The 12,607-nt window shown below is 37.2% G+C and overlaps 2 protein-coding genes across 3 annotated transcripts; one reads left to right on the forward strand and one right to left on the reverse strand.

Moving 5' to 3' along the window:
* Positions 2,380-5,044, forward strand: LOC104766990 (UDP-glycosyltransferase 90A1-like). Its single transcript, XM_010490986.2, has 3 exons — positions 2,380-3,559; positions 4,197-4,532; positions 4,698-5,044. Exons 1-3 carry the CDS (start codon positions 2,630-2,632, stop codon positions 4,869-4,871), a joined length of 1,440 nt encoding a protein of 479 aa, XP_010489288.1. The 5' UTR covers positions 2,380-2,629; the 3' UTR covers positions 4,872-5,044.
* Positions 8,679-11,283, reverse strand: LOC104766993. 2 transcript variants are annotated; one of them, XM_010490990.2, is made up of 4 exons: positions 11,027-11,283; positions 10,336-10,479; positions 9,737-10,029; positions 8,679-9,637 (listed from the first exon to the last, which is right to left on the reverse strand). In XM_010490990.2, exons 2-4 carry the CDS (start codon positions 10,457-10,459, stop codon positions 8,927-8,929), a joined length of 1,128 nt encoding a protein of 375 aa, XP_010489292.1. In that variant the 5' UTR covers positions 10,460-10,479; positions 11,027-11,283; the 3' UTR covers positions 8,679-8,926. The 2 variants fall into 2 exon arrangements, with proteins under 2 accessions (XP_010489292.1, XP_010489293.1); XM_010490991.2 differs by lacking the exon at positions 11,027-11,283 and adding an exon at positions 10,632-10,771.

Below are 12,607 nucleotides of genomic sequence, written 5' to 3' on the forward strand. Positions count from 1 at the left end.
ACTTATATTATAAACAAAGTTGCAACGAGAGTATTAGTTGGACAAACACCATACAAGGTCTTCAAGGGAAGGAAACCTAATATAAAGCATGTGCGGGTGTTCGACTGTCTTGGCTACGCTAAACTGGAGGCACAACACCTTAAGAAGCTTGACGATAGGTCCAGGACTCTAGTGCATCTCGGTACATAACCGGGCTCCAAAGCCTACAAGTTGCTTGATCCAACAAACCGAAGAATTGTGGTCAGCAGGGATGTGATTTTCGATGAATCGAAAGGTTGGGAATGGAGAAACACAGAGAGTGTCGATAGTGGAGAGCATAGAATGTTAAAATTTGAAATAGGAGATTTTGGAAACAACGGGTTATGCAAAGAGGAGATCGCTAAAACAGGGGATAACAAGAAAACAGAGGAGTCTCCAAATAAACATAAAGAGGTGATTGCTATTGATGACGATGAAGTTTCTATAGATGAGATTGAATATCCTGGAGTCAAAACAGAGGTTACAGTAGAAGGCAACGAGATTCAACCAGTCTTGAGACGCTCCTTACGGCAAAGTGTAAGACCGACATACTTGGATGATTATGTCCTGTTTTCTGAACTCGAGTATGAGCGATTACTATTATTAATCGATGAGGAACCGTTGAATTATTATGAAGCAAATCAATCAGAAGCGTGGAGAGAAGCCTGCATAGAAGAAATCTCTTCTATTGAAAAAATAGAACATGGGACTTAGTCGATCTTCCTGTTGGAGTTAAGCCAATTGGGTATTTAAATTGAAGAAGAATTCGGATGGAAGTATCAATAAACACAAGGCGAGACTTGTGGCTGAAAGGCTATGTCCAAAGACATGGCATCGACTTTGACGAGGTATTCGCTCCGGTAGCGCGTATTGAGACGGTAAGGCTCATAATTGCTTTAGCTGCTTCTAATAGTTGGGAGGTGCATCATCTGGATGTTAAAACCGCGTTCCTTCATGGCAAACTGAAAGAAGTTGTTTATGTTGCTCAACCGGAAGGATTTGTGTCCGAGGAAAACGAAGACAAGGTGTACAAGTTGAACAAAGCTCTTTACGGGTTAAGGTAGGCACCAAGAGCGTGGAACCACAAGTTAAACAAAATCTTGCAGGAGCTGGATTTTGTTAAATGTTTGAAGGAACCGTCGCTGTATCGGAAGCGTGGACAAGATGGTCTCCTTATTGTAGTAGTTTACGTAGATGATCTACTGGTTACAGGTTCAAGTTTGAGCGCAATACTTGATTTTAAGAAAGCAATGGCCTCCAAGTTCGAGATGAGTGACTTGGAAAAGTTAACTTATTATCTCGGTATTGAGGTGGTTCAGTTCGATGGTGATTAAAGTATGTTGAAACAAGAGAGGTATGCAGCTAAAATATTGGAGGAAACTGGGATGAGTGAATGCAATTTGGTTCATACACCAATGGACTCGGGTTTGAAATTGTCTAAAGCGTTAAAGGAAGAAGGCACTGATGAGAAAGAATACATGCGTAATATTGGATGCCTTAGATATCTACTTCATACACGGCCTGATTTGTCATATTGTGTTGGTGTATTAAGTAGGTATATGCAGGATCCAAAAACATCTCATAGAGCGGCATTGAAACAGGTCCTGCGATACTTGAAAGGAACTCTCTCTTATGGTCTCATGTTTTCCCAAGCTAACAAGACTGGTTTGATAGGCTACAACGATAGTAGTCACAATGTGGACATCGATGATGGTAAGAGTACTACCGGTCACATTTTCTATCTTGATGGGTGTCCTATTACTTGGTGTACTCAAAAGCAGGAGACGGTGGCTTTATCCTCCTGTGAAGCCGAGTTCATGGCAGCTACGGAGGCTGCAAAGCAAGCAATTTGGTTGCAAGATCTCCTTGAGGAAGCCACTGGAACAAAGAGTGATAAAGTAAAACTTCGAGTTGATAACAAGTCTGCGATAGCACTTACTAGGAACCCGGTGTTCCATGGCCGAAGCAAGCATATTCACACTAGGTTTCACTTTATACGCGAGTGTGTCGAGAAGGAACAAGTAGAAGTGGAGCATGTACCAGGCAATGAGCAGAAGGCGGACTTCTTGACTAAGGCACTAGGAAGGACCAAGTTTAAGGAGACGAGAGACTTGGTCGGAGTTCAAGATGTGTCGAAATGTGACTTCAAGCTTCAAGGGGAGAATGTTGTTGGAAGCTTGAAGATAAACTAAGTAGGAGATTGGCCTTATCCTAACCGAGATATGGTTTAAAGGGATAAGCTCTAATATGTTTAAGAGCTATCTAAACATAGGTGTCTCCTAATAGGTTTAGGTTGGTGTTAACATATAAATAAGGAAGCCAAGTCATGGCATAAGGTTGTAAGGTCTTTGTGAACTTAAGAGCTTAAGTTTTGAGTTATTTTCTTGAGCTATATAATAAAGTGAGTCATACTTTGTTTTTCTTGAGTTTCTTAAAGATCTATTTCAATACTTGTGACATTGACAAAATAGTTATTTATGCACTAAATTTAGTAATATTTAATACTGTATGTAATCAAATATTACTTCCTATATGGCTATATATAGAGGAGATGAGATCTCTATATTGAGGCTTGCAAACCGAACACATATATAGTACTACAACACAAAACATGGCAGTTTCAACACATCATCAGGTGGTTCTCTTCCCTTACATGGCAAAAGGCCACACCATCCCTCTCCTTCAATTCGGTCGTCTCCTCCTCAGTCACTACGGCAAAGAACCAACCATCTCCGTCACCGTCACCGTCTTCACCACTCCCAAGAACCAACCATTCGTCTCAGAGTTCCTCTCCGACACACCGGAGATCAAAGTCGTCTCTCTCCCTTTCCCGGAAAACATCTCAGGGATCCCTCCCGGCGTCGAGAGCACCGACAAGCTCCCTTCCATGTCACTCTTCGTGCCATTCACGCGGGCCACGAAGCTTCTCCAACCATTCTTCGAAGAAACACTCAAGAGTCTTCCACAACTTTCGTTCATAGTCTCCGATGGATTCCTCTGGTGGACATCCGAATCTGCGACTAAGTTCAAGATTCCTAGATTGTTTTTTTTCGGCATTAACTCTTACGCCTCTGCCGTCCTCAACTCTACTTTTCGTCACAAAGTCTTTACCAAACCGGAAATTAAATCTGTGACAGAACCAGTCACTGTACCGGACTTTCCATGGATCAAGGTTAAAAAGTGTGATTTCCACGATATACCTAGCGATCCAAAACAATCAGGTCCAGCTCACGAACTCTTTATGGACCAAGTGATGGCGAACAGCAAAAGCCATGGGTGTTTAGTCAATAGCTTCTACGAGCTCGAGTCAGCGTTTGTTGATTACGAGAAGAACAAGTCGGATAGACCAAAGTCGTGGTGTATAGGACCACTGTGTTTGACAGATCCTCCTAAACCGGGGAGTGCTAAACCAGCTTGGATCCAATGGTTGGATCGGAAGCGAGAGGAAGGACGTCCGGTTTTGTACGTGGCGTTTGGAACGCAGGCAGAGATATCGAACGTGCAGCTCAAGGAACTTGCTTTAGGCTTGGAAGATTCCAAGGTACATTAATATTGCCTTGAAGGCTTGAACCGTTCTTCTTTATAGAGGCTTTTGATTTAACCCTTCAAGGTAGGTTTTCACACCTTCATTCAGGTGTTATACTTTAGAAAGACATGATTAATTAGGGGTTCCAAACTCTAAATAAGTGTTCTCTATGGTTAGTCAATTTTTTTTTTTAGTTTAGGGTTCAATAGTTATAAGTTATAACGGAGAAAAGAAGAGGAATATCAAAACGTTGTAAAAAAAACGTAAAAATAACTGGAATTTTTGGTCCAAAACTAAAACTTTTAATATCATTTTTAAAATTTAGTTATCACTGTCATTAAAAAAAAAAAAAAAAAACTTATTTGACAATCCTATAATGATTATATCTTATGAAATTGGGGAGCCATTTCCATTACTTAACCCTACACTACAGTGTCCAGTGTCATCATGGCGGGCTCTGAGTAATGTAGGTTTTTTTTTATGTTTGTCAGCCTAGTGTCATGACTTTAATTTATAGTGTACAAAAAAGGTACTGATGAGGTGTTTTGATTCTACCGTTACGTTTTTGGTCGACCTAAATCCATGGTCTTGAATGCGAAACTATACAAGTTATGGTTGTATAAATGCACATGTCGTATTTGATTCATTTCAGGTCAACTTTCTGTGGGTCACAAGACAAGACGTGGAAGAGATTATTGGAGAAGGATTTAACGATAGGATAAGAGAGAGTGGGATGATAGTGAGAGATTGGGTAGACCAGTGGGAGATATTGTCACATCAAAGTGTTAAAGGATTCTTGAGCCACTGTGGTTGGAACTCAGCGCAAGAGAGCATATGCGTTGGGGTCCCTTTGTTGGCTTGGCCGATGATGGCAGAGCAACCACTCAATGCAAAGTTGGTTGTGGAGGAGATAAAAGTTGGAGTAAGAGTTGAAACGCAAGACGGTAGTGTGCAAGGATTTGTGACAAGAGAGGAACTAAGTCGAAAGGTATTAAGATACAAACAAAGATGTTCTATTTTTATATTTATTTTCATTAATCAATCAAAAATATTGCTAGACTAAATTAATGATAACTAACCCACGTTTTCATTTTAATTTTAAAATTTTTATGTTAGAGTTTACATTTTAGTTTTAATTTCTACTAATGTACAGGTTAAAGAACTAATAGAAGGAGACACGGGAAAAAACGCAAGAGAGAGTGTGAAAGAATACTCAAAAATGGCAGAAGCAGCTTTGGTTCAAGGAACTGGTTCGTCTTGGAAGAATTTAGATTTGCTCTTAAAGGAGTTATGCAAGAGTAGAGAGCCAGACGCCAAACGGTGCTAATAAGTTGAGTGGTTGAGGACTGGATAACTGAGCCGGGTTTAAACCATAATCAAAATCAATATCCAATATATGATTATGAGATCTTGAATAATCGGTGTAGTTGAAAAATTGTTTACTACGAACTAAACGTGTGGAATAAACATTGATCTTGAATAATTGACTTTTTCATTCGATGGTTTTGGCGATATAAGACTAAATCGATGAAAGCTAAACCGGTCTCATGCCATTATAGGTATAACTTCTCGAAGTCGAACAACGTGCTGGTTTAGCACGGTAAAACCATCATGTATTGTGAATTAGTGAAGAGTTTATCTCATTGTCTCAATGAAAGATAAACCGGTCTCATGCCACGGTCGATTTTTTTTTTTTTTTTCTCGCAAACTCCATTTAATTAAATTAGTGACATAAAACTCTCCTTTAAAATGAGTCTTACAGTGGTCAAGAAACTTACATGGAAAAATAACAATACAAAGATCGACATGTTCCTAGCGAACCACAACATCCCAACGAAACAACTAGGATACAAACAACAATTACAACTAGATAAAGACGTAAAAGCCAAAAAGATAGTGTGAACCAACAGGAAGATAGTCCATATAAAATGACAAAAAACTGTTTAAAAATAATTCGCCGTTGCCACGTTGGAATATAAAGATTTCGAAGAGTTTTTATAAACCTAACAATGCATCATGCATTGTGAATTAATTAGTGAAGTTGTCTCGTTAACCATAAACCATCATTAGCTTGTCTCGTCCTCTTCCAAAAATTACGAGAAATTAGGGAAGAGTTTCAGCCATTGAGGATGGGGATTTTATTAATTCGAATTAAAAGCATAAAATCCATAACTTAAAAAAAAAAAAAGACTAGATTACTTAGTTAATGTTTTGACTCTCTTGTATGTCACTTGTTCTTCTTGTGTCTGATTTAGTCCTGGACATTCGGTTTTCTCGGGTTAATCGATTCGGGTTTTTCGGTTTTTCAAAATTTCGGTTATTAAAAAAAGCTGCCGAATTGACCCGAATTAAATTTTGGTTCGGGTTGTTCGGTTCTCGGTTTATTCGGTTAACCGATGATATTTGTCGATGAAATCAGCCTCTTCCATGCGCAATAATCTCACCTAAAAATCTAGAAACAAACCCAATATGTATGCACTATGCAAAACAAACCAATCATAACGAGAAGGAAACAAAAAGTGGAGGATTTGAGGTCAGAGAATGGAGAAACTGAAAGAAGAAAGGTAAAAAATTCAAATCGCCCAGATTCTATCAAAAAGAAGTAGAAGGAGATGCGGATGAGAGAGAAATGGAAAGGAAACAACTTAGATCTAGGGTTTTATTATTTTATGGAATAGACCGTGGGCTAAAAGTATTTTTGGGTCATATGTTACATATTAAAATGGGCTTTTAATTGTTCATTAATAGGCCTGTTAAGAATTGATTCACGTGAGAGCTCACGTGTACGTTTTCTTCTTCCTTAACTATTAAACCTAATTATTTGTCTAACATCGCCGCTTCTGCAACTTTTCTCAAACCTGAAAAAAACTTGAGTTTAGGTGATGCTTGTAGAAGAACCAAAAAACCGTTCGGTTATCGTCTGCCGAACCGAACCGAAATGGTAACCGAATTGCCAAAATAATTCTGTCGATCGGTTCGACTCTCCTTGCACAATCGGTGCTGATAACCGAAATTCTCGGTTTTCTCGGTTTCCTCCGAATGCCCAGAAGTAGTCTAATTGGTAACAACTTTGCAAAGCTTTATAAATATACAGCTTTAAAATTTACCAGTCTCAAAAACTTTACCCAAAATTTTACCAGTCGGACACAAATTTGTTTGGTTCGATGGATATATACGCCAACACAAAGTAGTTAGCAACTTCCAAATGTTGAAAAGATGATATTTGTTACAAAATTAATCGAAACTTTGAAATTCACCGTAAAAATAAATAAATAACATGTCTAGCTCTGCAATCATTGCTTGCTCTGCTATAACCTTGAAATTGCAAATATAATTTGATACAGCAATCGAGTACTTTCATCTTTCACCTTCTTTCTAGAAAGTGAAGATTGAACAAGACAAAGAAGGTAAAGTAGAAAGGACACATTGCACCTACTCACGTGCACTGGGAACATGTCATGTACTGATGTACAATGATATAGAGATTCAATTTCTTTATTTTTTGTTGACTCATAAAATGTTACAGTTTCATTGACGGATATCTGAATTAATTAAATAGAGCTACCCTCTTCGTATAGGTGCTTCTATCTGTTAATAGAATGTAAATGAAGAAAGGACACATTGCTAACGCTAATTTTTTTTTTGAAAGCTAATATAAAATATTTGTGAAACTACTTCTCAACTTTCTTAAGAACTATCAATTATTTGAATCTCGAGTTTGGCAGATAAAAATATAAAATAGATTAGAAATTTTAGTTAAAAGGGCACAGAAACAGAACATGTTAAAAATATTGACAATTACTTTGTTAGAATGTTGAGATAAAACTATCACTATCACATCTCATGTTGAGTCGTAAGGGCATCTTTATAGGGGAGCAGTTTTGGGTGTTTTTAGAGTAAAAATATTATGAAAATAATGTAAGATCAGTAGTTAAGATCTTTTGTTAAAAAATTAGTTATTAGGAGAACATGTGTTTAAGATCATAAGATTTAATAATATAATATTCTTAAATATATTACAATTATAAAAACTTATAAAATAATATTTAAATTGCAAATTTATAAAACTTTTACTAAAATTCAAAATACAATACCAAATTTTTATGAAACAACAAAAACATTAAAGATAAAAAAAAACATATTACTTAATTAAAGCACACAAACATTTTATTTAATTAATATATAGTTTAATGTCCAAATTTATTCCATATATTCTCAATCAGATCCTCTTTTAATTTGTGAAAAATTGTTTGCAAAAAATTGTATCCATTCACAGCTTGCCACGTCAGCTTAGAACTGAGCCAAGATCAGTTCTACATCAAGAACTAAAAAAAGTGTTCTTAGCCACTATTCATTATTTTTCTATTTTTTTGGGCTAAGAACACCCCTCATGTTCTCCCTATAAAGATGGCCTAATATCAATATGAATGGTATATTAAATCTAATACTGCCAAAACAATAAGAGTTTGAATGGTAATTGCGGTTAGGACGGCCAAATCCATCTGCAGTCTGGACCACTCCATTTTTAAGGCGGACTACAGACCGCTGCAGACCAACTCTATTTGTATGCAAAAGCGGTCTGCAGTTGGTCTGCTGCGGTCTTGTCTCTGCTTTATTTGGACCGCACTACTGCGCACTACATTTGCTGAATGGTAAATAAAAGCGGTTCAGTTCGCAGACAAATTTGTCCGCCCCAACCGCTGCAACCATTCACACCCTAAGTCAATGTTGTTCAATACAATGCAACTAGATGGTAACCCGGTGAGATGCATATATTGTTTGACATAAAAGTCAGAGAATGAAAGAGAAAACATCTGTTTAGTGATTAAAAAAGGTCCAAAATAGATCAAATTTGTTATTTAATGAAGAAAATAATGAAAAGAGGTTACTTAATAAATTTAATTAAGTTTTCAAAATGGGCAATTTCTTTGAATTTCCATTATATTTAGTTTATTTAAAAAAATCTCATTTATGGAAGAAAAGAAAAGATGAATCAACAAAAAGATGGTAAATAAGGTTCCAATCCAAAACAAACTCTCATTTCTTTAGAAAACATAGGGTACAATAATTCATATATCTACTTGTACATATTAGCAGTGTACAGTATTAAATATCAGAAATAAAACAAGACATGTGAATAAGAACAAAGTGTTTTATTGATGTCAGAGAAAACAAAAAGGAACAAAGTAATATATTATCACCAAAAAAGAATTAAACAAGAAAATAAGACCCTTGGTTGAATAATAATTCACCTTTTAATATGACTCAGATCAGGTTTAGACTATTGTAAAAAACATCTTTATATCAAACATAAACTAAACACTCTGTCTTAATAAATCTTCTGGAGTATTTGGTGTAGTTTACTTCTTGTATTAACAAACATCACAGAAGCTCATCAAGAAACGTCTTCCCTTTATATTTCTCAACCTTAAATCCCACCTCTTCCATCCGCAACCGCTCTGTCTCGAGCTCAGCCAGCTCTGCTTTCATCTCCTCGACCCTCGACCTCGCTTCCGCTACTTCTTGTTCAATCCGAGCCAAATCAGCCTCCTGAATCTCCATTTCCTGTTTCTTAGACCTCACCAATCCTTCTTGCCTCACTTTCTCTGAGTCTGTGTTTTCTTGATACTGAGCAAACTCCTCAAGAACTGAACGCATCCAGCCAACGTCGATGTTCACGGACTCCAAGTCCTTGAGAACCGCGACCATCTCTTTTACTTTTAGTTCGGCCAACTGACCAACCGGGGTTGACCTAAGTTCTTGCATCAATGTGCATAGACACTCTAGGTATCGGGATCGCATCGAGGCTGATTCTAGCCTGCAGTTTGCGGCTATGTCTCCATGTTTGTCGAGGATTGACCGTAGGATTGTGGAAACACCCGAGTTCACACGGTATTTTCCAACTGAAACACACGAGTCTGACATTACTGATATAAGGTCTAGCTCTACTCCGTCCTCATCATCATCATCATCATTGGTGCATGATCTTGGAGGGCTTACGACATTGAAGACAGTAATCTCACTGGCTGTGTCATTCTTGCCACTGTGTACATGTTCTCGAGGTCTTGGTGATACAGTTTTGCTATGATCAGCCTGAACAATATTAAAACAAAACAGAACATGGTAAGATGACACTGCAAGCTTGTAAGATTCCACTTAAATAATACCTTAGAGAGGGTAATTAAGACATACCATGCTGTTTGGGGATAGAGGAACCGTTCGTGATGGCTTCTCTGGCTTACGGTTGAAAGAATCATGCTGACCGTTGAGGTCAATAGAGATTTCATCAGAGGATAGAGAGGGTAACGATTTGTTGGCTTCTGGAGTTGCTGTCTTCTTCACAGCTACTGGTGAAGGTCTTGACTGACGAACCTTTGGGGAATTAGCAGCACCGTTCTGATATTGCCTTGTATTCAAAGGTGAAGGTGGCTGTGACTCTGTCTTTTTCTTACCGAAACTCCCCGGGAGGCTAAGAATCGTTGAACCTGTAATAAACAATGCAAGAATAAGAAAAAGAAAGGATACAACTTTCGCACAAGCAATAAAAGCTAACAAAGCCTTGAACAACTGTACTAACAAACAACCCTCCATGAATTATCCTTAAAGCAAATACATAAAGAAGGGCAAAGACTGGACAAGCTGCATCGACAGATCGATAAACAAAACGTATGATGAACACTTCAATTAGTAGCTTATTAAGAATCAGGCAATTCCATCACAACAATAACATGCCAAGGGATGACTCATAGATTAATAGATCAAAAACATAGTGTGGTGACAGATAAAGGTACCTTGCTTCTTAGAATGCTTCTTCCCACGGCCATGAGAAATCTTCTCTAAACAATCTGAAGCACATTCATGGAAAGGGTTTGCAAAATATCGACAATCCGGGTGAGCTTTCCGATTGGCATCCATGGCTTAATCAGAATCAAGAACTGAACCAAAACAAGAAGCTTATATCAGCACGAATTGCAAAAAACAAAAATACAGAGAGCCTATCAGCTCTAAGAAGTAACATAACAAATATGGCCTTTCAAGTTGAACAAAGTCAAATTTAGGGTAATGTAAAAAGGTCAAGACTTTACACCTCAAATTCAACAACTCCAAACACAATACAATAGGATTCACATCTGGTTTCCACCAAAGAGAGAAGCAAAGAAGACAACTTTACCAAAACACATACATAAATAAAAACTATGGTACCAAAAAGATCCCCACAAACAATAACTCGAATCAAACTAATTAAATTAAAAAAGATAAAACCTTTTTTTAGTTTGGAAAACATCGTTTTCTCTTTGAATTTAATGATAGATAAAGCAGAGAGACCCACAACAATCTCTTTGCAACCATAACAATAATAAAGCACCGATTTTTACGATCAAAAGCTCGAAACTTTACTCACCCATTTGCATTTACACACATACAAGTACACAGAGAGAGAGAGAGAGAGAGAGAGAGAGAGAGAGAGAGAGAGAGAGGTACCAGGATACTAGGAATGGGGAAGAGAAAGGTCGTGAGCAGAGAAGATGGAAGAGAAATAGAGTTTTATCTTGTACTATATAAGAAGACGACGTAGAAGAAGAGGGAGGGTGTTTGATCTGTCTTTTGCATAACAAATTTGATTTGACCGAAACCTGTAAGAGAATATAAAGAAAGAATAGTTGAAGATTCGACTAGATTGACCATTAAATGGGGGAGGAGGAGAATGGAGGTAGATGTAGCAATCAATCAAAGGGGCTTCCAGAAGTTGACAAGTAAAACCGGAAGCTGCTAATGAAAACGAGAAAAGGGAAATGAATAAAGGAAGAAACTTTTCTTTCTCTTGTTGTCGTGGTTTCACACCTACTCAATTAATTAACCGATTTTTTTTACTCACGTCTGTAACTAGTAGCTTCTTATTTATGTTTTCTCTTTGGTTTCAAGTTTAAACTTTTCATCTTAGTAAAATTGTTGGTTTAATTTGTAGTTAGGTAAACAATACATTAGTGGAGTGGAATAGTGTACAAATGATTAAAAAAAAAAAAATCCACCAAAAATCTGAAATCTTACGAGAGTTGTTTGTGCAATCTTTAAATAAATAAATATAAATAAAACATGACTTAATCAATTTAGAGTAATTCTTTTAGTTTACGCTGTGTTAACCGAGTGGTGCTAAACCACTCTTGACGCAGTTGGAAACACAAAAATAGCAAACGCTAAACCTGTTAGAAATCAAGTTCACGCTTGTGAACTTGATTAATAGAAACTCTGGAAATCCACCAGATTAGAGAAGAAAACTCTCTGCTTTTATTAATTAGAATGAAAAAACTGTCTTTCCAATAACCTAGACTCTCTCTATATATAGAAAAGAAACCCAAAACATAAAATAGAAAACTCTAAACAGCAATAGAAAACTAACATAAGTAAATATCAAAAGAAAAGTTAAATTTACTAAATCCCTCCTACGTCAATCTCCTCCACCTCCGAAGAACTTGTCTTCAAGTTCTCTTCTGGATATAGAACCCCATCTTCATGATAATCATGAATGTCAGCAACATTAAAAGTAATGGAAATGTTCATCGATTCTGGGAGATCAACAACATAAGCATTGTCACTGATCTTTCGTAACACCTTGAACGGGCCATACTTGCGAGGCTTCAGCTTGCTGTAGATACCAACTAGAAATCTCTTTTTACGGAGGAACACCATCACTTCATCACCTTTTTGAAAATTTTTGAGTCTTCGATGTTTATCAGTAGCAACCTTGTTCTTCTGTCCAGTAGCTTTGAACTTAGCCTTAACAGCTTCTTTAACAGCCCAATCTCTTCAGCCATGGTTTCAGCTGATGCACTAACTCAACGAGTTTTAGGCAACTTAACCAAATCAACCACATGTACAGGAACAAAAGTATACACTAGAGAAAAAGGTGATTTCCCTGTCACAGAATGTACAATGCTGTTGTAAGCAAATTCTACGTGAGGCAAAACTAAATCCCACTGTTTTGGTTTATCCCCACAAATACTTCGAACCATATTTCCTAAAGTTCTATTAGTTACTTCAGTTTGTCCATCAGTTTGTGGATGA

This window comes from Camelina sativa, chromosome 19 (assembly GCF_000633955.1).
Source record: "Camelina sativa cultivar DH55 chromosome 19, Cs, whole genome shotgun sequence".
Lineage (NCBI taxonomy): Eukaryota > Viridiplantae > Streptophyta > Magnoliopsida > Brassicales > Brassicaceae > Camelina > Camelina sativa.

Excerpts from the sequence above, each read along its gene's own strand:
- LOC104766990 (XM_010490986.2), top strand. The coding sequence starts at position 2,630 with ATGGCAGTTTCAACACATCATCAGGTGGTTCTCTTCCCTTACATGGCA. Across the intron at positions 3,560-4,196 it reads TAGGCTTGGAAGATTCCAAG|GTCAACTTTCTGTGGGTCAC; the intron begins GTACATTAATAT and ends GATTCATTTCAG. Across the intron at positions 4,533-4,697 it reads GAGAGGAACTAAGTCGAAAG|GTTAAAGAACTAATAGAAGG; the intron begins GTATTAAGATAC and ends ACTAATGTACAG.
- LOC104766993 (XM_010490990.2), bottom strand. The coding sequence starts at position 10,459 with ATGGATGCCAATCGGAAAGCTCACCCGGATTGTCGATATTTTGCAAAC. Across the intron at positions 10,030-10,335 it reads GAAGCATTCTAAGAAGCAAG|GTTCAACGATTCTTAGCCTC; the intron begins GTACCTTTATCT and ends TGTTTATTACAG. Across the intron at positions 9,638-9,736 it reads CTCTATCCCCAAACAGCATG|GCTGATCATAGCAAAACTGT; the intron begins GTATGTCTTAAT and ends AATATTGTTCAG.